Source organism: Trichosurus vulpecula, chromosome 4 (genome assembly GCF_011100635.1).
Source record: "Trichosurus vulpecula isolate mTriVul1 chromosome 4, mTriVul1.pri, whole genome shotgun sequence".
In the NCBI taxonomy this organism is placed as follows: domain Eukaryota; kingdom Metazoa; phylum Chordata; class Mammalia; order Diprotodontia; family Phalangeridae; genus Trichosurus; species Trichosurus vulpecula.
The window spans coordinates 300278931-300302195 of record NC_050576.1 but is presented as its reverse complement, the minus strand read 5'-3'; the positions used below and the strand labels follow the sequence as shown (position 1 = coordinate 300302195).

General features: G+C 37.1%; 1 protein-coding gene across 1 annotated transcript in view; it reads right to left on the bottom strand.

Moving 5' to 3' along the window:
* Positions 1 to 23265, bottom strand: part of SUMO1 (small ubiquitin like modifier 1) — a 42472-nt gene that overhangs the window by 5013 nt on the left and 14194 nt on the right. The window contains exons 2-3 of the mRNA XM_036756648.1: positions 8366 to 8440; positions 4979 to 5056 (exon numbers count right to left, since the gene is read on the bottom strand). Coding sequence (XP_036612543.1) covers positions 4979 to 5056; positions 8366 to 8440 — 153 coding nt within the window. The remainder of the gene's footprint in view (positions 1 to 4978; positions 5057 to 8365; positions 8441 to 23265) is intronic.

Genomic DNA, 23265 nt, shown 5'->3' with positions numbered 1-23265 from the left:
CGAGGCCAATAGGCTTAAGTGACTTGCCCAGGGTCACACAGCTAGTAAGTGTCTGAGGCCAGATTTGAACTCAGGAATGAGTCCTGACTCCAGGCCCAATGTTCTATCCACTGCACCACCTAGCTGCCCAATGACCAGGCTTAAAGAACTGTAATCGTATGGACTGCCAGTTCAAGAGAAGAATCCCCCTGTAGCAAAAATCAGCGTAGGAAGGCCTAAAAGAAATACAAAAATAAAACTAATTATGACAATCTAACCAGACTGTTGAGAGAAGAGTCGGAGGCATCCAGATAAGTAATGACAGTGATAGGTTGAAAATGGATTACATTAAATAAGAAATTTTGTTTTAAAATATAAATGAGTCTAAACCTACAGCAAAGTTCAGGGACATTCTCTTTTCAGAGTGTTTATATACTGTCTTTCCTGGAAGCCAAATGATTTGCCCAGAAGCAATCAAATATACATTTTTTTTTCTCACCGTAGACCACCATGGAAAAGAGGAAAAATTGCTTCTCAAGGAGAAACCAGAAACATATATACACTAAGCCAAGAATGTTCTATTTTAAAACAATAAATAGGACAGTTAGTTCCTCCTTTGCATCATGGATGGATGATCAAGTTATGGAAAAACAGAACTGTGAAAGTCTCAGTTTCTTGTTTAGTGAAGGAAAATCTAGAAAACTGGAAGGTACCAATTCAACTAACATGAATTTCCAGGTTACATGCTCATTTCTGAATACAAACAATAGAAATAAAAATAATGTACATTTATGTAGCCTTTTAAGTTACAAGCAACACTTTCCTCAACAAAAAAAAATCTATGAAATAAGTTGTATAAATTAAGATGTTTTTCTTAAGCTTCTTTTACTAGCTCTATGTAAGAATTATGGATGTGCCAGATGTGCCCAGGGTCACACAGCTTAAAGTGATAACACATAAATGTGACCAGGTCCTCTGACTCTAGTCTCATCCCTTTTCTACTGCACATGCCGACTCTAGATCTAGAAGAAAGTCCCAGGTGAACACTGAGGAAGATGAAGTCACGGATGATTTGCAATCTTTGGTGTTAGAAGGATTACCCACATCAATAGGTCCACTGAATTACAGAAATAATTATAAAGCATTCAAATACCCAAAAGCTATAGTTCCTCCTCAGCTTAGAACTTAGCCACATGGAATTAAAATAGTATGGAATAGTAGAAAGAACCATTAGTCTGGAAGTCATAATTTTCTTGATTTCATGATTTCAAGTCTAGCTGTCATACTAAGCCCCTAGGCATGCTATGTAACTTGTTTCTCAATTTCCTCATCTATTAAAGAATGAGAATACTGCGTAAGAGTGATGAGAACTAGAAGCTACTATAAAAATCTCCTTAACTTCAGGAGCTGGCAGGGGTGGGGGTGAAGAAAGGGAGAGGGACAGGAAGGGACACAGATGGGGGGGGGAGGGAGAGAGAGAAGAACAAACAAGGAAAACAGGATGGGGGGGCGGTGTTAAGCAAGTTTCTCTGATAAAGGCCTCATTTCTCAAATACATAGAGAACTGAGTCAAATTCATAAAAATAAGCCATTCCCCAATTGATAAATGAGCAAAGAATATGAATACGCAATTTTCAGACAAAGTAATCAAAGCTATTAGTTACAGGGAAAAAAATGTTCTAAATCACTGTTGATTATAAAAATGCAAATTAAAACAATTCTGAGGTACCACCTCACACCTATAAGATCGACCAATATTACCAAAAAGGTAAATGACAAATGTTGGAGGAGATGTAGGAAAATTGTGACATTAACACAACTATTGGTGGAATTGTGAACTGATTGAACCATTCTAGAGAGCAATTTGCAACTATACCCACTGGGCTATAAAACTATGCATATCCTTTGACCCAGCAATACCACTACTAGGTCTGTATCCCAAAGAGATAAAAAACAAAAAGGAAAAGGACCTATATGTACAAAAATATTTGTAACAGCTCTTTTCTGGTGGCAAAAAATTGGAAATTGAGGGGATGACCATCAATTGGGGAATGGCTGAACAAACTGTAGCATATGATTGCAATGGAATACATTTGTGTTATAAGAAATGATGAGCAGGATGTTCTCAGAAAAACCTGGAAAGACTTGTATCAACTGATGGCAAAGTGAAATGAGGAGAACCAAGAGAACATTGTACACAGTAACAGCAACACTGTACCATGACTGACAGTGAACAAGTTAGCTATTCTCAGCATAATACAATGATCCAAGACAATTCTGAAGGACTTATGATGAAAAATGCTATCCATCCCCAAGGAAAGAACTGATGGGAGTCTGAATACAGATCAAAGCATACTTTAAAAAAAAAAATGGGGGGGGGGGCACGCGCACGGGCTGGCAGTGTATTTTCTTAAACTCATGACTAATATGGAAATGTTTTATATGAGTGCACATGCATAACACTTCAAATTGCTTGCCCTCTCAATGTGGGAGGAGAGTAGGGAGGGAAAGAATTTGGAACTCAAATTCTTTAAAAATTAATATTAAAAATTATTTTTGCATGTAATTGGGGAAAAAGTAAATACTAATTTTTTATATGTTTAGAAAAAAAAATCTAACTTGCTTTATTTTTGCTAACTCTAAAATGAAAGATAGATCCTGCTGAACTATTCGTTGTTATATTCATTACTCAGGATGTAACACAAAAAAAGTAACAAACAACACTCGGGGGGGGGGGGGGGGGCCCCGCCGGGTGGCGTACGCAAGTACACATGTATCTTGTCTAGTGATAAGCTCATAGGTGGTTTTGAATTAGAAGGGAATCACTCACTTTCCCAAAGTCAATCAGGGAGCAAGGATTTAGACTGAGATGCTGTGTCTCCCAGGCTAACATTCTTTCTGCTGCAATATAATTTAAATGAATGCATTTTAAATACTGCTAAAACTATAAAAGCAAAACATGTTTTAGCGAACAAAGAACTACTACTTTGTGAGTCAAGAGACTCGAAGTCTAGTCCCAACTACCCCACCAATTTGTTACTGTGACCTAGAACAAATTATCTCCTAGAGTTAAAACTAGAGGCACATAGGTGCAATTGTGGATAGCCCTGGAATTGATGATGACCTGTATTCAAACCCTACCTCAGACTCCTAATAGCTAAGAATCCCAGGCAAGGCACCTAAACCTCTCTCATACTCAATTTCCTCATCTGTAAAATGGCTATTTTTAAGCTGCAGCTCCTACACTTCACAGGATGGTTGTGGAGATCAAATGAGATTATGTACATGAAGTGCTTTGTAAAAAGTTAAAAACACTATGTCATTTAAAAAGATAACAATGACTACTTGACAACTACTGCTGGGAGTCTGGATTAGATGGTTCCAACTCATCAATAAATATCATCTAAAAATTCTTCCAAAAAAACTTGATTAAAAACTTGGTTTATTTGAATGCTACATATAAATTAATCATAACTTCAGATAACACAGGAGCAACCAAAAGCCAGAGGATCATAGGATTTATAGCTGCAAGTGACCTCACTGATCACCTAGTCGAATACTTTCATTTTACTTGAAAAAACCAAGGCCCAGAAAAATTACTTTCCCTCAAAGCCCTTAAATCAGTAAGTATTTATTATGTGCTGAAACTAGAGTTGTATAAGGAATGATGAGGAAATAAATTTTTAAAACAAAACCGAAACACATCTGATGTCTAATAAAACAGCACAAATTGGCTGGGTGAAACTCAACTCTGCATAGGTTGATAATAGTAGTAAAAGCATACTCTTTTGAAGTAACTGCAAAATAGTTTTAGAAGGATTAAGTTTTATTACTTACAAGTATACATATTAACGAAACTAAAAGCCTGATAGAAGACATTAAATAATCTGTTTTAAGCAAATAAGAATACATTTAATTAGGATGTCATTTACTGCATGTTGATATGGATGATTAAAAAGTTTAATCAACATTTTAAATAGCTATCATCCTTGACTCTAGGGACTAGGGTTTGTTTTTTTTTTTCCAGACCTTTACATGCTACAGAGGTATCACAAATTCAAAATTAATAAAGTCAGAATTAATGGGATTTTGTCCTAACAACTCACTCTTTATCATAAACAGAACTGACAAAACTATTTATATTACTTGTACAGAATACTGTCCAATAGGTATACCGATTTTTCTTGCCTTTCCTTCTATGAATTATCTCTCTATATATAAATGACTTATGAAGAATTTATACAAGGTAATACAGAACAGCAAAGATTAAGTTTTATAAAATAACTGATTATCCTGAGTTATCCTCACTAGCCATCTAAACAATTTCATTTATTAAAGTTACAAACCCCATTCACCTCCTATGAATTATGAAAATATTTCTAAAGAAAACCTACTTAAAAGGAATCAACTATAAATCCAATAACAAGATATATACTGGAAAACAAGTATTTCTGAATATTTGGCACCAAAATTTTCATTAGATTGTAAATATCTAGAGTTAGTATGTTAGTATCAGTCAGTATCGGTAGTTTCACTAACAAATATTATGCAATTCATTAAGCAGTGGTTCTTGGGGCTATGTAGAGGATAATCAACTTACAGTATAAATACTTAAATCTAACAGGTAGACCTAAAAACCTATAAGCCTTAAGAAATTCTATTCTGAAAACTAAGGATAAAATTATCTTTAGTTTTAAATGCACCAGTGAGCCAACATAGAGAAAATTTCCTATTTAGTTATGATTTAATACCTAGCATTTCTATAGCACTTAGCATTTCAAAATGACTTCACCTCTATTATCAATTCTCACCAAGAAATGGCCCTCATCAAGTAAATCCCAGCAAATACGGTAAAAGTAACGCTAGTGCCCTTCTCAAGTTATTAATCATTAAGGGAATGAAAGGAAATAATTTTTCCTATGGTTATTCTTTCTCAAAGAATTTTAAAGTTTTGTTTTTCCTGATAAAAAGAAATTGTACTATGTTGTACTATACAAACCTGTCTCTGACAGTATGATTCTTTGAGTTTCTTGAGATGTGTTGTCATTTTCACCTTGAAGTGAATTTCACTGCTGTCCTAAGAACAGAAAAGAAAAAAGTTACTTTGTTTTATTTAGCTTCTTTTATTTGGCCCCAAATGATTTCATTGCCAGTAATATTTTCACTAATGCTTCAAAAGCACTTCTAAATGCCTTTGTAAACATAGTTCCTAATCACACCTCCCTCCCCACCCGCAAACAGACACCTCAATGTGAATCCTTATCTCTTCTCAAAAAAATGAAACGAAGAGAGAATATTAAGGGGAAACCATGAAGAAAAATAAGATGGCTGATGGCAGTCTTACACAAAACTATTTGGTACTCATCTCACACCCATCAAAAATGACAAATGCAGGAGATAGGGGAAAACAGGTACATTAATGCACTATTGGTTAGAGATGCGAATTGATCCCACCATTCCAAAAAATAATTTGAAACTAAAACTGTGCATACCCCTTGACCCAGCAATACCACTACTAGGCCTGTATTCCAAAGAGATCAAAGGAAAAGGAAAAGGACCTCTATGTACAAAAATATTTATAGCAGCTTTTTTTGTGGTGGCAGAGAATTGGAAATTGAGGGGGGTGCCCATCACTTGGCGAATGGCTGAACAAGTTGTGGCACATGATTGTGATGGAACACTATATTTGTGCTGTAAGAAATGATGGAGTGGTTGCAGAAAAACATGGCAAGACCTATATGAACTGAAGCAAAGAAAAGAACTGGGAGATCATTGTGCACAGTAACAGCAATGTCGTAATGATGATGAACTGTTAAAGACTTGGCTACTCTGACCAAAACAATGATCCAATACAATGCCAAAGGACTCATGATGAGAGAATGCTATCCACCTCCAGAGAGAACTGATGAGTGCAAAATGAAGTATAATCTCACTTTCTTTATTTTTCTTGCTTTATTTTTAAAATATGGCTAATTTGGTAATATCATATTGCTTGACTTCTCAGTGTGTGAGAAGAAGGTGGAAAGAAGGGAAGGAAACAAGTTGGAACTCAAAATTTAAAATGAAAAGAATGTTTAAAATAAAATATTTTGAGCAAGAATAAAAGCTATTTGGTATTGCATAACAAGCAGAAAAATATATCAATGAAACAAAATAAAAACTTTAGAACCAAAAAAGTATGCATGACAAAAGCATATTTGATAAACCCAAGATTATAAAATATTAAAGAAAAGAATAGCTGAGAATTATCACTAAGGAAATCAATTAAGAGTAGGACAAAAAAGTTTAGGCCCACAAAAACTCCAACTGATATATGATCTCATAAAAAGAGAAACATTAAAAAGTGGCAGAAGAGAAATAATTTGGCTATCCCAATTTTGGAGAGGAAAATTGTATTAAACAAATGAAAGAAATTTACTAGACAAAAATGGATGAATGACTATGTAAGAGCACTTGTACAATAAAGAGAAATGTCGCCAAAATATTTTTAAAGGCAGATTAGGGAGGGATTTTGTGGTAAATGTATCTGATAAAAATCTGACATTCAGAATCACAAGAAACTGATACAAACTTCTAATAGTGATAGCATATGTTATGGTAGAAAGAAAATTGGCTCTGGAAGATCAGAGGGTTCAAGGATGGCTCTGCCACTTTGGACAAGTTCCTCAACCTTTCTGAGCCTCAGTCTCCTAATCTATTAAGCGATGAAATAAACCAAATGATCTCTGAAGTCTCTTCTAGCTTTAAATTCTAAAATCCTACCAATCTCTTGATCATTAAATGTTTTTTAAAAAGAATATGAACAGATCATTCTCAAAGGAACACAAATAGTTAATAATCACTTGAAAACTGTTCAAACTCTCAGAGAAATGGAAATTAAAATAACTCTTGTACTACCTTATACCCATGAAAACATGAGCCAGATAAAGGAAGCATTTGTAATATAGGATTACTCATTGTAAACAGGTTTTAAAAGAAAAAAGAAAAATTCAATGTTGGTGAACTACAGGAAAGCAGGTCTACTATCACATAACTAGGGGAGGTGAGAACAACTTTTAATATTGACCATAACAATTGAGCCAGTGATCACACTATTAGGACTGTACCATAATGACATTATTAAAAGAAAAACATCTTTCTGCACAAAAATATTAATAGCTGCTTTGATATAATAATGAAAAATTAGAAACAACCCATGTTTCCTAGTGTTAGCTGAAATCTTAGCTCTTTGTCTACTATAAACGCCAAGCAGCAGAGTTATCCTAAAGGCAGTAAGGAGCCACTGAAGATTTTTTCTGTCAGATACTAACAATGATAAAACCTTTAAGAAGATTATTTTGGCAGCTGTATGTTAGATGAATTAGAGAAGGTAAAGATCAGAAGCTGGGAGCCCAATTAAGAGGCTGTTACAGCAATAATGCAAGCAAGTGGTGATAATGGCTTAAAAATAAGGGTGGTGATCGTGTAAATAAAAAAATGAGAAACAGAAATGTTGTAAGGTAGAATTGACAAGATTTGGCAATTGAACAGATATGGGGAGGAAGATAGAGAAGAGTTAAGAATAGTTAAGTTATGACTATTGTGTAAATAAGTTTAATGCGAAGTTATATGTAGAGGATACATTGGATTCCATGCTGTCTTGGGGGGGGACGGGAGGTGGCTGGATCTGGAACTCAAAATCATGCGGAACTGAGTGTTGTAAACTAAAAATACAAAAATCTTAATTAAAAAAAATTTTAAAAATTAAAAAAGAACAATTAAGTTAAAAAGTTAAGACCAGGAACCTGGATGACTGAAAGGATGGTGATGCCTTCAATGAAAACAGCGAAGTTTGGAGTAGATTTCAGAAAGAAGATAATGAGTTCTGTATGGACATGGTGAGCTTGAATTGCTTACATAACATCCAGGCAGGGAGTTCTAACAGGCAGTTGGTGATGTAGGGTTAGAACTCAGGAGAGAGATTAAGGCTGGATATATAGATTTGGGAGCCATCTACAAGGAGATAACTTAACCAATGGTCTTGAATGATCACCAACAGATGGTATGGAGGAGGCCCAGGCCAGAGCCGTAGAAGCAAACAGTCGGAGGTGAGTTACGGATAAGGAAACAGCAGTCAGATAGGTCAGAGGAGAATCAGGAGTAGTGTCACAAAAGCCAAAGGAATGGTGACATGAAGAGAAGGCAAAGAATTCAAAGGGAGAGGACAGTAATAAGTACACCAGGTCTACAAATGAGTTAAGACAGCTAAGGAAGCAAAGAGATGGCAAAAGGGATTGTAGATCTCCATAAGAATAAAGAATAGGTTTAAGAGGAAAGAAAAAAAAAGAGAAATGAAAGGACAGGACGTCATGATCATCAGATAGATTAGGTAAATGGTGGTACTCACCTGCCCAATGACTTTAAGTTTAATGTATTCTCCTTCTTTCTTTTCCCCCAAGTCCTCAGCAGAAGGCTTTGCTTCCTACAAAAAAAAAATTAATATAAATTTCTCATTTTCTACTGAAAAGTAACCACTACCATTCCTTAAAGCAGAAACTCCATACTGGAAAATACTATTAGTTTTTTTCCTGCATGTGAAATCAGTCCAAAAAAAGGGTAGTGAGTCAAGTTTATTCTAAAGCACTATTTTGAGGGAGGAAAGGAAAATGAAGAAAGGATAGTTTTGTTTCTCTGAATAGTTTTTTTTAAATATAGTCAACTTTTTATTATTCATATTTTTAATCCTAGGTCATATTCTCCTGACAACCACGATCATAACCCAACTAGCTACCTAGTCGGGTTGTGTACACTCAATTAATCTTAATATTAATAAAAATAAAACATGATTGACAAGGAAAATCTGCTGCCAAAATGGTGACATCCATTACACAGAAAGAAACTACTTTGAGATTATTTACCAGCATATACCAATGCTCCCTACAAAGGTGCTTATTATCAACAACTGATTGCATGACAAAATAATGCGGTATATAATAAAAGAAATCGTTAGGAAGAATCCAATTTGTTTCTAAGGGTGAGGAGAAAAAGGGGATAAAATATGAATCCCAAACAAAAGAAGACTAGGAAGGAAATAAAGAGACTTATGAGAAACAGCTTCATGATGATACATCACAGCATGAAAAAGAGCCATTTAGGAAATGAGTCTCTTGCACTCTTCTGAAAGAACTCTGTACAAATTAATGAGAGAATTTATTATTTCATTAGAAATGTTATTTCTATGTTCTCTAACCACAAACATTCTGACCACCATATTATTCAGTCATTTAAATTTAAATATGTTCTACACTTCATTGTTTATCAGAAATTTAACAAACCCTTCTCCCCCAAAATCCAACTATATACTGTAGCTTAAACCAATAAATCTTAGCATCTATAATAAAAATAGCTTAAATCACAGAACTGGCTTGGTTAGTATGAACCCCTGCCTGCTTGTCATGCTGCAGTGTTTTGAATTTTTGCTGACTGCAGCAAAATGGCACAGTAGATAAAAGTAACCTCCTTAGTTGATATAGTATTTGACCTGAAAGCTAGGAATATCAACTTAGAAAATATTTAGAATATTATCTTGGCATATTCACCTCACCTCACTCAGTTCTCACCTTGTGAGAAAGAGGAGGATAAATGGAATCATTGGGGCATTAAGAGGTTAACTAAAGAGTAGCGCACCAGCCCTGGAGTCAGGAGGACCTGAGTTCAAATCCACCCTCAGATATCTGACGCATTTGCTAGCTGTGTGACCTTGGGCAAGTCACTTAATCCCAATTGTCCTGCACTCCCCCCAAAAGAGGTTAACTAACTTGCCTAATAAAATAAATTAAAACTGTACGACACAACCGACAGGAATTGTCCCTTCTCCCCTTCCTCCTTCTCCATTCTGTAAGCCAAGTATTCTCACTTATTTCCACTCATAAGCTCTAAACTACCCTTGTCAATTAGCTACTGCATGGTCAGAAAGAATAAAAAACTGCTGAAACAGCAAAAAGTTGTCTTAGTTATAAAGGTCACCTTTTCTTTGTCATCTCCAATATGGTTTCCTGTATAGAGAGACCTCTGTGCCCTTCAACTTCTATAAATGTTCTATTTTCTGATTGATTTTACAGACTTGTGTCCATTTTTCTCTGACTTCCTATAATTAAATCTTCCTGATTCCACTCTGCTTACTCAGTTTATCACCTACTACTTTTCTTGTCCTTTACTACTCATTCATGTATTACCCTGACTTTAGCTTGCCTGCTTAGTTCTGAGTCATGTGTTTCAGTCGTGTCCAACTCTTTGTGACCTCATTTGGGGTTTTCTTGGCAAAGATACTGCAGTGGTTTGCCATTTCCTTTTCCAGCTCATTTTACAGATGAGGAAACTGAGGCAAACACGGTTAAGTGACTTGCTCAGGCTACGACTGAACTCAGGAAGATAATTCCTCCTCATTCCAGGCCTGGCACTTCATCAACTTCGACATCTAGTTACATGGCTACAATTTCTGACACCCACTTAATCCTATGGGTCTTGCCAGAAAACCTGGACTCTGGACCCCACTACCCTCTCTGACCTTTGATATCCATTTTGATCCTACTTCATTCAACCTACTACAGTAGAAGGTAAAACAATAATCTTTGTATCACCTCACAAAAGTCCTAGTTTACATCTACAGTTATGAATTATAATCAAGTACATAAAGAGCTCTTTAAATTTATTACATTAAATTACTGAGAGTAACAAGAAATATATTTGAATTTTGCAAGAAATTTCAATTTCCTAGCAGGGTCCAGAATGTTACTGTTCTCATCAATTCATCCTAGTATTTAAGCTAACAAATAATAATCTTTCACAACACAACAAAGAGGATCCTTTTCCCTGAATTTCCTAAAAATTGTTTCTTCTCTCAAGACTTTACTCATAATATCCTCAGAAACTAAACACCAAAAGAATGATGCTATCCATTAGGTAAGAACCATTAGTAAATGCATCAACCTGGGTGCTGATGTAATTTTATTTTAAACATGATATTTTGATAGTTTAAGTAAAGTCCTACACTGTAGTTGCAGTTAACAGTATATAAAAATATTTAAGACATCTAAAATTTTTTGACATTGATTAACATTTTTTTCTTTTCACTTTTTTTTAATTAACATTTTTTATTTTTAGTTTACAACACTCATTTCCACATGATCCTGAATTCTAGATTTTCTTCCCCCCACCCACCCCTTCCCAAAGATGGCATGGAATCTGATATATCTTCTACATATAACCTCAAATTGAACTCATTCATACAATAGTCAAGTTGTAAAGAAGAATTATGAACAATGGGAATGAATCATGAGAAAGAAGAAACAAAACCAAAAGAAACCAAAAACAAAAAGAGAAAAAAAAAAAGAAGAGCAAAGAGTTTGCCTCAATCTGCATTCAGTCTCCATAGTTTTTTGTCTGGATGCAGATATCTCTCTCCCTCAACAGTCCTTTGGAGTTGTCTTTGAACTTTGTATTGCTGAGAAGAGCTAAGTCTACCACGGTGAGTCATCACAGAATGTTCTCCTGGTTCTGCTCCGCTCACTCAGCATTATATTGTGTAGGTTTTTCCAACAACCAGCTTCTGGGGGAGGGAGGGGAGTGAAAAGTGGCAGTGATATAAAAGAAGCATCAATAATTTTTTTTTCTTTTTAAAGAAAAAAACATGTATTGACCATAGTGTCTCAAAAAGGCCCTAGAATGAGAGTTAGAAGACTGATTTCTAGGATTAATTCTAGCTGTGACTTTTACCCACTCTGGGTCTCAGTTACATTATCTATAAAATGAAAGAACTGTACTAGATCATCTCTAAGGCCTATTCTAACTCCTTCTAGCTTTGTGTTTTTAGCAGGCAAGTCTTTTAACAAAGGTGCTGACCTTCCAGTAAGGTATTTCATGTACAGAATAAGGTATTTCATGTACAGTATCCAAATACTTACATAATATTAAATACTCTTAATAAACTTTGATGTGTATTCAAAATCATTACCCACCTCTCCCAGCCAATGTGACTCAGGATAAATCACCCAACCTCCCAGTGAAATAGGCAATACTCCAAGAGTTGCAGAACAGTTGCCATTTTGCATCAGCAAAGGTAATAACCTCATTGGGAGATCTCAACAAGAATGAAACAACCCATCTGCTGTAATAAGATCACTGAGAGCTACATAAAATCATTAGTCTGGTCAAAATTTTTTTAAAAGAAACTCAGAAAAATATTCTTGTTATATGGAATGGCTAGGGGGATGTAAAAACAAAAGATAACTGTTTTTTTTAAAAAAGGACTTAAAACTGTTTTCCCCTAAAAACTCTAGATAGGCAGGTTTAAGTATCTATCTTCAGGTTGTACCTGCCCCTAAACATTTTAGGAGCTTAATAAAAGTTTGAATTTGATGAAATGTCTGTTGAATTGATGTTAAATTGATTCATGATCTTGGTTGGCTTTTTAAAAAACTATTCTTAACTTAAATATCCAAACAGACACTTGTATATCCATAGTAGTTCAGGAAAGGATTGTAATCAGACTGTAAGCCTACACTATGTGTACACAGCTTGCTTTTCTCTTAAATTCATAATAAATTCAACATGTAACTTTGAACCTGTCCTGTTTGACTGCTTCTTTCTGAACTTCCTTCTTTTCTCTTCTATGCATTTGTTTAGAAAAAATGCTTCAATAATATCCTTTTCTTTCTTATTACCTTATTCTTACCTTATTCCTTCTACTCCAATAGAGAACAGAGGGAGTGGTGAGAAGAAACCCCTTTACAAATAAGTTCAATCAAGCAAAGCAAACTTCTACATTGGCCAAGTCCAATACGAAATCTCATTTTGCATTGAGTCTATCGACTCTTCTGTCAGGAAATTAGTAGCATACTTTATCAAAATTTGTCTGTTACTGGTATATAAATTGTTTTCCCAGATCTGCTCATTCCACTCTGCATCAGTTCACACAAGCTTTCCCAGGTTTGGCTGAAAATGGTCCTTTCATCATTTCTTACAAAACAAGGTAATATTCTATTACATTCATACACTATAATTTGTTCAGCCATTTCCCAGTTGATGGGTACTCCCTTAGTTTCCTGTTCACTATAAAAAAAGTAGCTGCTATAAATTAATTTTGTGCGTAGACATAGGTTCTTTTCTTCTCACCACTACATTTCTGGTTATCAAGAGGTTTAGTGATTTTGGGGACATAATTCCAAACTGTTCTTCAGAATGGTTGAATATATTCACAATTCCACCAATATTGCATTTGTGTTCCTGTTTCCCCACAATTAACAAATTTCAATAATTAACATTTTACCTCTTTGTCATTTTTGCCAATCTGATGGGAATCAAATAGAACCTCAAAGTAACTTTAATTTATAGTTCCCTCATTACAAGTGATTTGGAGAATTTTTTACAGATGGTTACTGACAGCTTGACTTCTTTCTCTGAAAACCATATTTTTTACCTTTCAACAATTTATCTTTTGGAGAGTTTAATCAATTCTTTATATATCTTGGATATGAGGCTTCTATCAAATAAACTTTTGATGCAAAATTTTTTTCCCGGTTAATTGTTTCCTTCTAATTGTAGCTGGGTTTTTTTTGTTGTTGTTGTTTGTGCAAAAGCTTTGTCATGTATGTAGTACTTTATCTCCAAAAATACTCAACATATGGGACTTCTGGCCTATACAGAAGCAGGCAGACCCATTCTAGCAAAAACCTAAAAATCATACCAGATCTCATAATGCTCAAGAAATTCAATATGAAACTACAGCAAGTAACTTTTTCCACTCCAGGACTGTACAAAATATCAGCCAGAAGTCAATGGCAACACTGAAAGGGGACACCAGAAAAATTCCATCCTAGCTCAAACAAATGTAGTCTCCACACCACAATCAAAAAAACAGACCCATAGACAAGTGTTTCCAACAAGGTTCTGCATATGAAAGCAGTGAGGATAGAGGGCTACTTTGGGAAAGTCCTCAGATGTTCAGAAACCCACCAGTAGGTATCCTGGAACTAGCATTCACATACGAAATGAAAGAGGTACCTGAAAATCTAACACTTACTCTGAACCTCAAAGATCCAGGGGAAGCCTAACCCTGGGGGTGGAGGTCAGTGCCATATGATCAAACAGGGCTGATGTCCCAACCAAAAACACACAAGAGGAGCAGGGCTTGGCTGTATCTAGAGATGAATAAACACAAGAACGTAGGAGTACTATAAATTTATAACAGAACCAGATAACCAAAAGTCCAATCCAGAAGAAGAATTACCTTTATAACAACTGCAAGCGGAAACTAGAAGGATAAATAGATTTCCAAAAATTGATTTTCCACAATGTGGAAAAGGACCTAGAAAGTAAAGCAAGAGATTTTTTTTTTTAATAAAGTAAAATTTCTGGAGGAGAATTAGGAGTGTGCGAGGTAGCGAGAGAATAAAGTGTGTAGACTTCATAGGGAATATGTATATATGTTTATATCTAAAATGTTTGAGAATCAATATTTAGGGAAAAGGGAAATGGGATAAATTTGAGTCTGTGGGAATCTGATTATTTAGCTTTTAGGTATATCTTTCTCCCCCTCCTTGTTTAGATTTATAGATGTCACCTCAGCTGTGAATGGAATACAAGATTGTGAAAGCTTCCCTATGAATAACTCAGGTAAGGCAATACTCAAATAGAGACAGTACAAATTTAGTTAGGATGTAAACCTCACCAGGCCCAAGTTTCATTTTCCTGTAAATCATAAGATTTCGGGGAAACCAGATGATATTCCCCTCTCCCCCTCCCCTAGCCTACTTACAAATGGCCATCTTAGCATTAAAGTTTCCTTATAAGGTAATTCTGTAGTTTCTGTGCTCGTATTGGGCAAAAACTTATTCCTGGTTAGATTGTGAGGCCACTCGTCTCCGCAAATGGGGACGGAGGTCCAGCCTCTGGGGTGGGATTTCTTAGAATTGTTTGTACAAGGGTATGTATCTCCCTACTTGCCTTCTCCCCCTCGCCTCTCTTCACTGCAATCTCCACCCTGGTAGTGAGAGATGCCCAATTCTCGAGACTTGATCAAATAAAGCTTCTGGTTTTTTTTCTGCCTTGAGAAACCGAGACACCTCTGGTTTTTTTTTTTACTTGAGCCAGTGGTCTTTTGTCCCACACAGGAGAAAATAGCTTAGAACAAAAAGTGATAAATCTTAATCAAGTAACAGACTCCATGAAAACTAGAACAGACCAAACAGAATTCAAAGATCTCATGAGACTGAAAGAAATATTAGAAAAAAATCAAAAGACTGAAAATATAAAAGGAAAAAAGAAATAGAAAGGGAAAAAGGAAAGGAAAGGGGAAAAAAGGGGGGGAGGAGAGAAAGAACAACAGAGTTAAATAAAAATATAAAGAATCTAATCACCTCCTGAAACCCCAAAAGGAAGCACCTGAGGAACATCACAGCCAAAATCCTGAGTGTCAAAATTAAAGAAAAAATACTGCAAGCAACCAGAAAGTAGAAAGAAAGCATTCCCAAGATGGCAGCTGGAAAGCAGGGACTGTGAGCTCCCCACCAAGTCCCTCCAAAAACCTATTAAAAATGGCTCTGAACAAATTCTAGAACTGCAGAACCCACAAAACAGCAGAGGGAAGCAGGATCCAGCCCAGGACAGCCTGGATGGTCACTGGGTGAGGTATATTGTGCACAGAGCTGGGAGTAGAGGGGACCAGAACCCAGCATGGGGGGCAGCAGGACCAACCAGACCAGGAGCCTGGAGGAACAGGTCCTAGAGCCCTGAATCAGTGAGCTGTGGCAGTTACCAGACTTCTCGACACATAAACACCAAAGACAACAGAGAAGGTTAGTGGGAAAAGCTGCAGGGGACAGAGTGAAAAGAGTTCATGGTTTGGCCACCACCCCAGAGGCAGAGGGGTGGGGGTGGAGCTATACAACTACAGCTGCAGTTGCTTCTGGCCCCAGGTCTACCTGGTGGGAGGAATTAAGTGGCGAATCAGAGCAGGAGGGCAGAGCCTGCTTAAGATCTGAGTCAGGTCCAGGTTGGTGGTTCTTGGGGAAGGAGGAGTGCTGGTGTGGCAGAGCAGGATGTATAGAAATAGCTCTGAAATCAATGGCGCATCCCCTCAAGCTTGGAACAAAGTACTCTTTACTCTACAAGCAGTCATAGCTCAACAAAAAACTCAAGGGTCAAGTAAGTTGGCTGGGAACATGGCCAGGCAGCGAAAACACAACTCAGATTTAGTCTCAGACTTTTGAATCTTTCTTTGGTGACAAAGAAGACTAAAACATACAGCCAGAAGAAGTCAACAAAGTCAAAGAGCCTACATCAAAAGCCTTCAAGAAAAATATGAACTGGTCTCAGGCCATGGAAGAGCTCAAAAAGGATTTGGAAAAGCAAGTTAAAGAAGTAGAGGAAAAATTGGGAAGAGAAATGAGAAGGATGCAAGAAAGCCATGAAAAACAAGTCAATGACTTGCTAAAGGAGACCCAAAAAAAATTCAGAAAAAAAAATTGAAGAAAACAACACCTTAAAAAATAGACTAACTCAAATGGCAAAAGAGCTCCAAAAAGCCAATGAGGAGAAGAATGCCTTGAAAGGCAGAATTAGCCAAATGGAAAAGGAGGTCCAAAAGACCACTGAAGAAAATACTACCTTAAAAATTAGATTGGAGTGAGTGGAAGCTAGTGACTTTATGAGAAATCAAGATATTATAAAACAGAACCAAAGGAATGAAAAAGTGGAAGACAATGTGAAATATCTCATTGGAAAAAGAAGCACATATGACTGAAACAACTGAACAGCAATGACAAACATAATGTATGATTGGTATTAATAATTATAATCCCAAATCATTAAGAAATTATGGTTAATATTCTTGAAGAAGGCAGGGAAATATGTATTTTGGAATAATAATTACTCATATTATCTGCTAAAAGGCACCTATAGGAAGGAAGTGAATTCTAGGCATGAGGGACACCCTGTTCAAAGGCACAAAGGTAGAAAACTGGGAGTGTGTGACCTAAGTCAGTGTCACTGGAAGTGCATGTGCAACGTACAATAAAACAGAAAAGGCTGGCTGAAGCCAGGCTGCAAGGTCTAGATTGGACCCTGGAGACACTGGAGCTCAATGAGCAAGAGCACCACAGGATCCAACCTGTGCTTGGACAGCTATATGGAGGCTAATCTGGAGTGAGTGGGAAGAGACCCAACAAGAGGAGGCCAAATAAGAGGCTGCTGCCACAGTCCAGGCATGAGGCATCAAGAGCTTGAACCAGAGCAGGGGCCACCCCCACAAAGAAAAGGGATGGATCCAAGACATAGAACCTAGAGAACACAACAAGCAACTGACCAGAGATGAGGTCGTGGAGAGTGAAGAGTCAAGGATGATTCAAGTAAACCAGGGAAAAATGGTGGCACTCAATAGAAACAGGAAAGAAAAGGTAGGATTTAGGCATAAAGATAATGAATACTGTTCTGAAAGTACTCAATAAGCAGTTAGTGAGGCAAGACTGAAACTCAAGAGAGGAAGAGACTAGGGATAAATACACAAACTTATGAGGCACCTGCATAAAGTCAAGAAGCATTTATGTACCAGGCCCTGTGCTCAGTGCAGCTGAATCCACGGGAGTTAATGCAATCATGGAGAGTTTGGAGACTAAAGGACCAAATTAGGGAGAAAGACATGAGTGATGAGGGACAGGTAGGTGTCATAGTAGATAGAGCACCGGCCCCGGAGGCAGGAGAACTTTGTTCAAATTTGACCTCAGACACTTACTAGCTGTGTGACCCTGGGCAAGTCACTCAACTCTGACTGCCTCAAAAAAAAAAAAGTGATGAGTTGAGACAGGCAAGTTAGTAAGTTTTCAAAGAGTTCAGCACAGCTGTATGCCAGTAACTTTTATAAACTACCCACCAAAACATTTGTTAACCTGAAACCAAATCTTTCCATCCTCTCCAGTATCCATATTCACTCTGACATAACTAAACACAGTTAGGAGGCAAGTTCTTCACAGGATTGCTTTACTTCATCCTTTAAAACAGATGTTGGAACACAAACTAAAATATTTAGAAGACAATATAAAAACTTTGTTTTTAATAAAAAAGTGATTATTAACAAACTCCAGCCCTTTTACAGTCTACCATTACCACTATGGAAGTTCCATCACCGAAAAAATAACATAAGCAATTCTACAATATTGTCAATTAGACAATTCGGCAATAATAGTAAGACTTTCTGCGACAGTGCCATATGGTAGACACAATCCTTATTTGTTGATTATTTTTAAAAGCATGACTCAGCAGAGCAAAACATAGCCTTAACAGCTCTCCAAGTGTCTCTCATACAAAAGTATAATACAAGCTTCCATGAAAACAACCAGAGATAACTTTGTTCAATGATCCTCTGATATTTACCATCAAATAAAGCAAAAAACAGGGAAATGTATGTTCATTGAAGGTTTTCACTACTGCAGTGGAAAAGAAAGAGTGAGGTAGAGCCAAGATGGGAGAGTAGCAGGAAGTAATACCACAAGCTCCTCTTCATTCCCCCAGCTCATCCATCAGATTTACAAAACATACCAGGCCAAACCCTGATGGGGAAATCCAAGCGACTCACTTTTCTAACCCCAATCCAAATAGAGAGATACCCAGAGAGGTCTATGGTCCCTGAGAACTAAGTCTGGCACAAGGGAAAGGCTGTGCATCCTGGCAAAAAAAAGTCCCAGACCCATAGCAGGGCATCAAAACAGTAACAGGTGCCATCTGGCAACTCTGTCATCCACTACCCAATGGGTTATGTATATAGGTCAGACTGAGGAGGGAACACCCACCCAAAAGTAAAGAACTGTGTACAGAGAAAAGAGCAAGTTCAGAAAACAAAGAGCAGCCATGTGGCTTGGACCAGGACAGGATCTCAATTTCAGCTTCTAGAAGCCTGAAACCTGCAGAAGAATAACCAAGACAGGAATCTAAACACAAGCTTACAGTTCTGTCACATTGAACTAACAGTTTCCCAGCTGGCTGATAAACCAGGGCTTGGGTCTAGCAGCAGCCTAATGACCGAGATCAGGACCTTGAACAGCTGGGGGTGGGGTAGGGGGAGTAATCAAACTTTGCCCTGCATCAGCACTGTGGGAGCACAGAAAGCTTACAGGTCCCCAGCCAAGCTGTCTGTCCCTTTAGATTCTGGAATGACACAATACTCATTATCCCAAGAAAGCAGCTTAAAAGGACTAGCTCAGAGCTTCCCTCCAGAAATTAACAAAGCCCAGCCCCACAAGGTGGAAGTCAGGAAGCAGACTGAAAGAATGAACGAATAAAAAAAGAATCCCACCTCAAAAAGTTATTATGGTGACAGATATTCAGGTCAAAAAACCCAGTAGAAGAGAACTCAAAAACATCTTTAAGCAATTCCTCCAAGAGTAACAGCTTGGACACAAATTTAACTACAATTCCTGGAGGAGATAAGTTTTTAAAAACATTAAAAAGTGTTTTTAATAAAAGATATTAGAGTGCTAGAGGAAAAAAATCAGGAAAGAAATGAGAGCTATAGAAGAAAGAACTGGAAAGGAACTTAACAGTTTGGTGCAAGAGTTACATAAACTTGTCCAAGCACCAGCACTCCCTGAAAATTAGAATGGGCCAAATAGAAACCAATGACTCCATGAAACAACAAAAAATGTTAAAAACAAAGTCAAACCACTGAAGAAGTAGAATAAAATGTGAGGAAAGGGCAGGTGAACTACCTTTTGTCCGTGGGCCAAATCTACCCTGCCACTGGTTTTGTATGTTAAAAATATAAAAACCAATCTTGGCTTAGAGGATATATAAAAACAGGCAGAGGACTAGATTTGGCCCACAGGCCAGTTTGCTAACCCCTGATGTAAGTATCTCAGAGCAAGAATGGACCTGGAAAACAGATCAAGGAGAAAAAAATTTAAGAATCATTGGACCACCTGAAAGTGATGACTAAAAGAGAATCTAGATGTCCTATTTCAAAAAACCTTAAAAGAAAACCACACAGATCTCTTAGAACCAAAGAGCAAACAGTAGAAATGGAAAGAATTCACTAGTCACCTTTTGAAAGAAATCCCAAAATGAAAACTCTCAGGAATATTATATCCAAAATCCATAACTTCCAAATCAAAGAAAAAATATTGTAAAGCACTCAGAAAAAAAAAATAATTCAAGTACCAAAAAGCCACGGTAGGATCAAACACAATTTAGCAGCCTCCACTGTAAATGAGAAGAGAATTTGGAATATCATATTCCAGAAAATAAAAGATATATAAGCTTATAGTAAAAAATAAATTGCTCATCACAACAGAGTATTATAATCATACTTGGGGGTGGGGTGGAGGTGGGGGGTAGAAATGGACCTTTAGCGAAACAGAAGACTCCCTAGCATTTCTAATGAAAAGACCAGAGCTGTGAGGAAACACAGAAGTTCAAACACAGAAGTTAAGAGAAACATAAAAAGGTAAACAGGAACGAACAATGATGAAAGAATAAACCGAGTACATTCTTACATGAAGAGACGATGTATGTGTCTTCTCTGAACGCTATCATCAAGGGTCACAGAGAGAGTCTAATAAGATGGAAGGACTGGGAGGGCTTCTGTTATGTCTTGATGATTTTAAGAGAAGAATAGAAATAGGGGAAGAAGAATGCACTGGGGGAGGGGGCTTGACATGGAAGAAATGAAGTTTAGGGAAAATTATTTCACATAATCAGTATGTACAAGTAGGCATCTACACAAAGAAGGAAGGGGCATCTACACAAAGAAGGAAGGGGGGGAGGAGGGAGAAGTGGCTGATGCTTAAATCTCACTCTCATGTGAACCAGTCAACAAGGAAATGGATAGCAAAGGGAAGAAGGGGGAATTAGAAAGGATGTAGATTAAGAGAGGGATCCACTGTTAGCAAAATAAACTAAGAACATAACATTTGTAAGCTCCTTTTGAAGTGGCAAAGAATAGGAATCTGAGGTGTCCACAGACTGAGGAATGGCTGAATAATGGTCTATATATAAACGTGATGGAACGTGCTGTAAGAACTGATGAAGGGGATGATGAAGAGAAACTTGGGAAGATTTGTATGAACTGATGGAGAGTGAAAGGAAAAGAACCAGATACATTGACAACAACATAGAAAAGAGGAACAATTCTGAAAGACCAGGGGCTGATCAGAGTAACAACTAACCACTGTTCCAGAGGACTAAAGATAAAAACATGCTACCAACCGTCTGACAGAGAGGCGAAGGACTCAATAGTGCAGAATGAAATACATATTTTTGACATGGCTAATGAAGAAAATTTGCTTTGCTTGACTACACATTTGTTTGTAACAACATGTAAAAAGTTTGGTTTTTCTCTCATTGTCAAGGGGGAAAGTAGGAAAGAGAAGGCAAATTTTGCTGATTAAAAAAATATCAAGGCCTTTGGTTCTGCTGTTGTGTGTCTTTGGGCAAGGTACTTAACCTCTCTGGTTTCAGTTTCTTCATCTATGCCAAAAGCAGGCTGGACAATACATTATATCTCTGAGGACAGATCTCCATATATTATCCTTTGTCCTGTACAGATTCCAAACAGAATTTTCCTAAAGATGGTGAGCTCCTTCCAATGCTATATTTGGAAATGACACTGTGCTAACTGCAGAAGTTCTAGCATACAAAGCCTCCTCCATGAAAATTATATAGGATCATAAGATGAAATCCACAACCAAACCAAAAAAATCATCTAACAATACACTGGGGAAAAATCAAACAGATAACAAAGCATTCACTGTACAGACTATGTCGTAGTTACTATGATATGTATTAGACAGCAAGCATGGGGGAGTTGGGGGAGGAGATCGATAGACCACTTGATCAACCTTGGATAGCTAGGCAGTGCAGCAGATATACTACTGGACCTAGATGAGGAAGACCTAAGTTCAAATCTGGCCTCAGACACTGGCTGTGTGACCCTAGAAAAGTCATTTAATTTGTCCACTGAGCTCGGTCTACTCATCTGTAAAATGGAAAAAATAATAATGGTTCCCTCACAGGGATGTTGTGAGGATCAAATGAGGTATTATTTGTGAAACACTTTGCAAACCTTAAAGGGCTATACAAATGCTAATTATTATAGCTATTATTATTGGACAGGCACCATAACAGGCAAACAAGATAGGCTCAAAATTAAAGAGTGGGGGGAGGTTCATGAATTTGGGAAATTGAACCTTGAACAATCTGAAATTCAAAATCCCAAAGTCAAACTGTCACCAAAATCCATTTTTATACCAAAATTCTCCAAGAAATTTTACATTGCTGCAAATGATGGGCCACCAAATCTAAGAAGTAAAATTTCATAGGACCCAAAATGCAATGGAAAGATATATAATGCATACATATGACTTGTACACAATTAGTGCTATAAAAATATCTAGGAAATGTACGATCAGAAAGAGAGGGAACAATCATGCAGTAGATAGTCTGAGTGCAATACAAATCCCCTGGGAATTTTAAAAGAACTAAAGAAATTACTCTAGTGCACTGAGTAGGTTCTCTAAGGAAGGATTTATAGGAGGCTTAAGATAATAGATCTAAAGCTGAAAGGTCCACCTAGAGGTGGCCATCTAGTCCAACCCCCTCATCTTATAGAGAAAGATACTCAGGCTCAGAGAGATTTTAAACAACTCGCCCAAGGTCACAAGTAGTAGGCCACAAGAGTAAGGGTTTGAATCCAGGTCTACTGAATTCAGAGCTAGTGTTCTTTCCACTGCACCGCCTGACAGGGCAAGAATCACACAATTCTTAATCTGGAAGCATTTTTTCCTACATACTTTTCACCATCTTGCCCTGGACCCACCTCACTGAAGCTATCATATATTAAAGTATATGTCAACAGGGTTTGGAGGATCTTGTCAAATTCTTGTTGGAAGTTAGCATGGCAACTGAACATGGTGATCAGGTGATGCCTGGATTCAAATTCCACCTTTGACACTTACTAGCTACGTGAGCAAGAGCAAATGATTTAACTTCTTTTAGCCCCAGCGGCTTCTTTTATAAAATGGGGATAAAAATTCCTATAAGTAACTAACTTACTAGGTTGCTGCAATGATGAAACCTTTGCAGCATATTCTAGGACACAAGCTACAATGAGTTTTGTGGTGTTTCTTTTGCTTATGGTCTTTACATGAGCAATGCCAGATGACATGACCAAATGTGCCAGGATATATTTTTTTTATTGTCTTTGGACAACTGCCTTTCCAAGGAGAAGCATCCTTTCACTTAACTGCAACTTCCTTGTGTGTT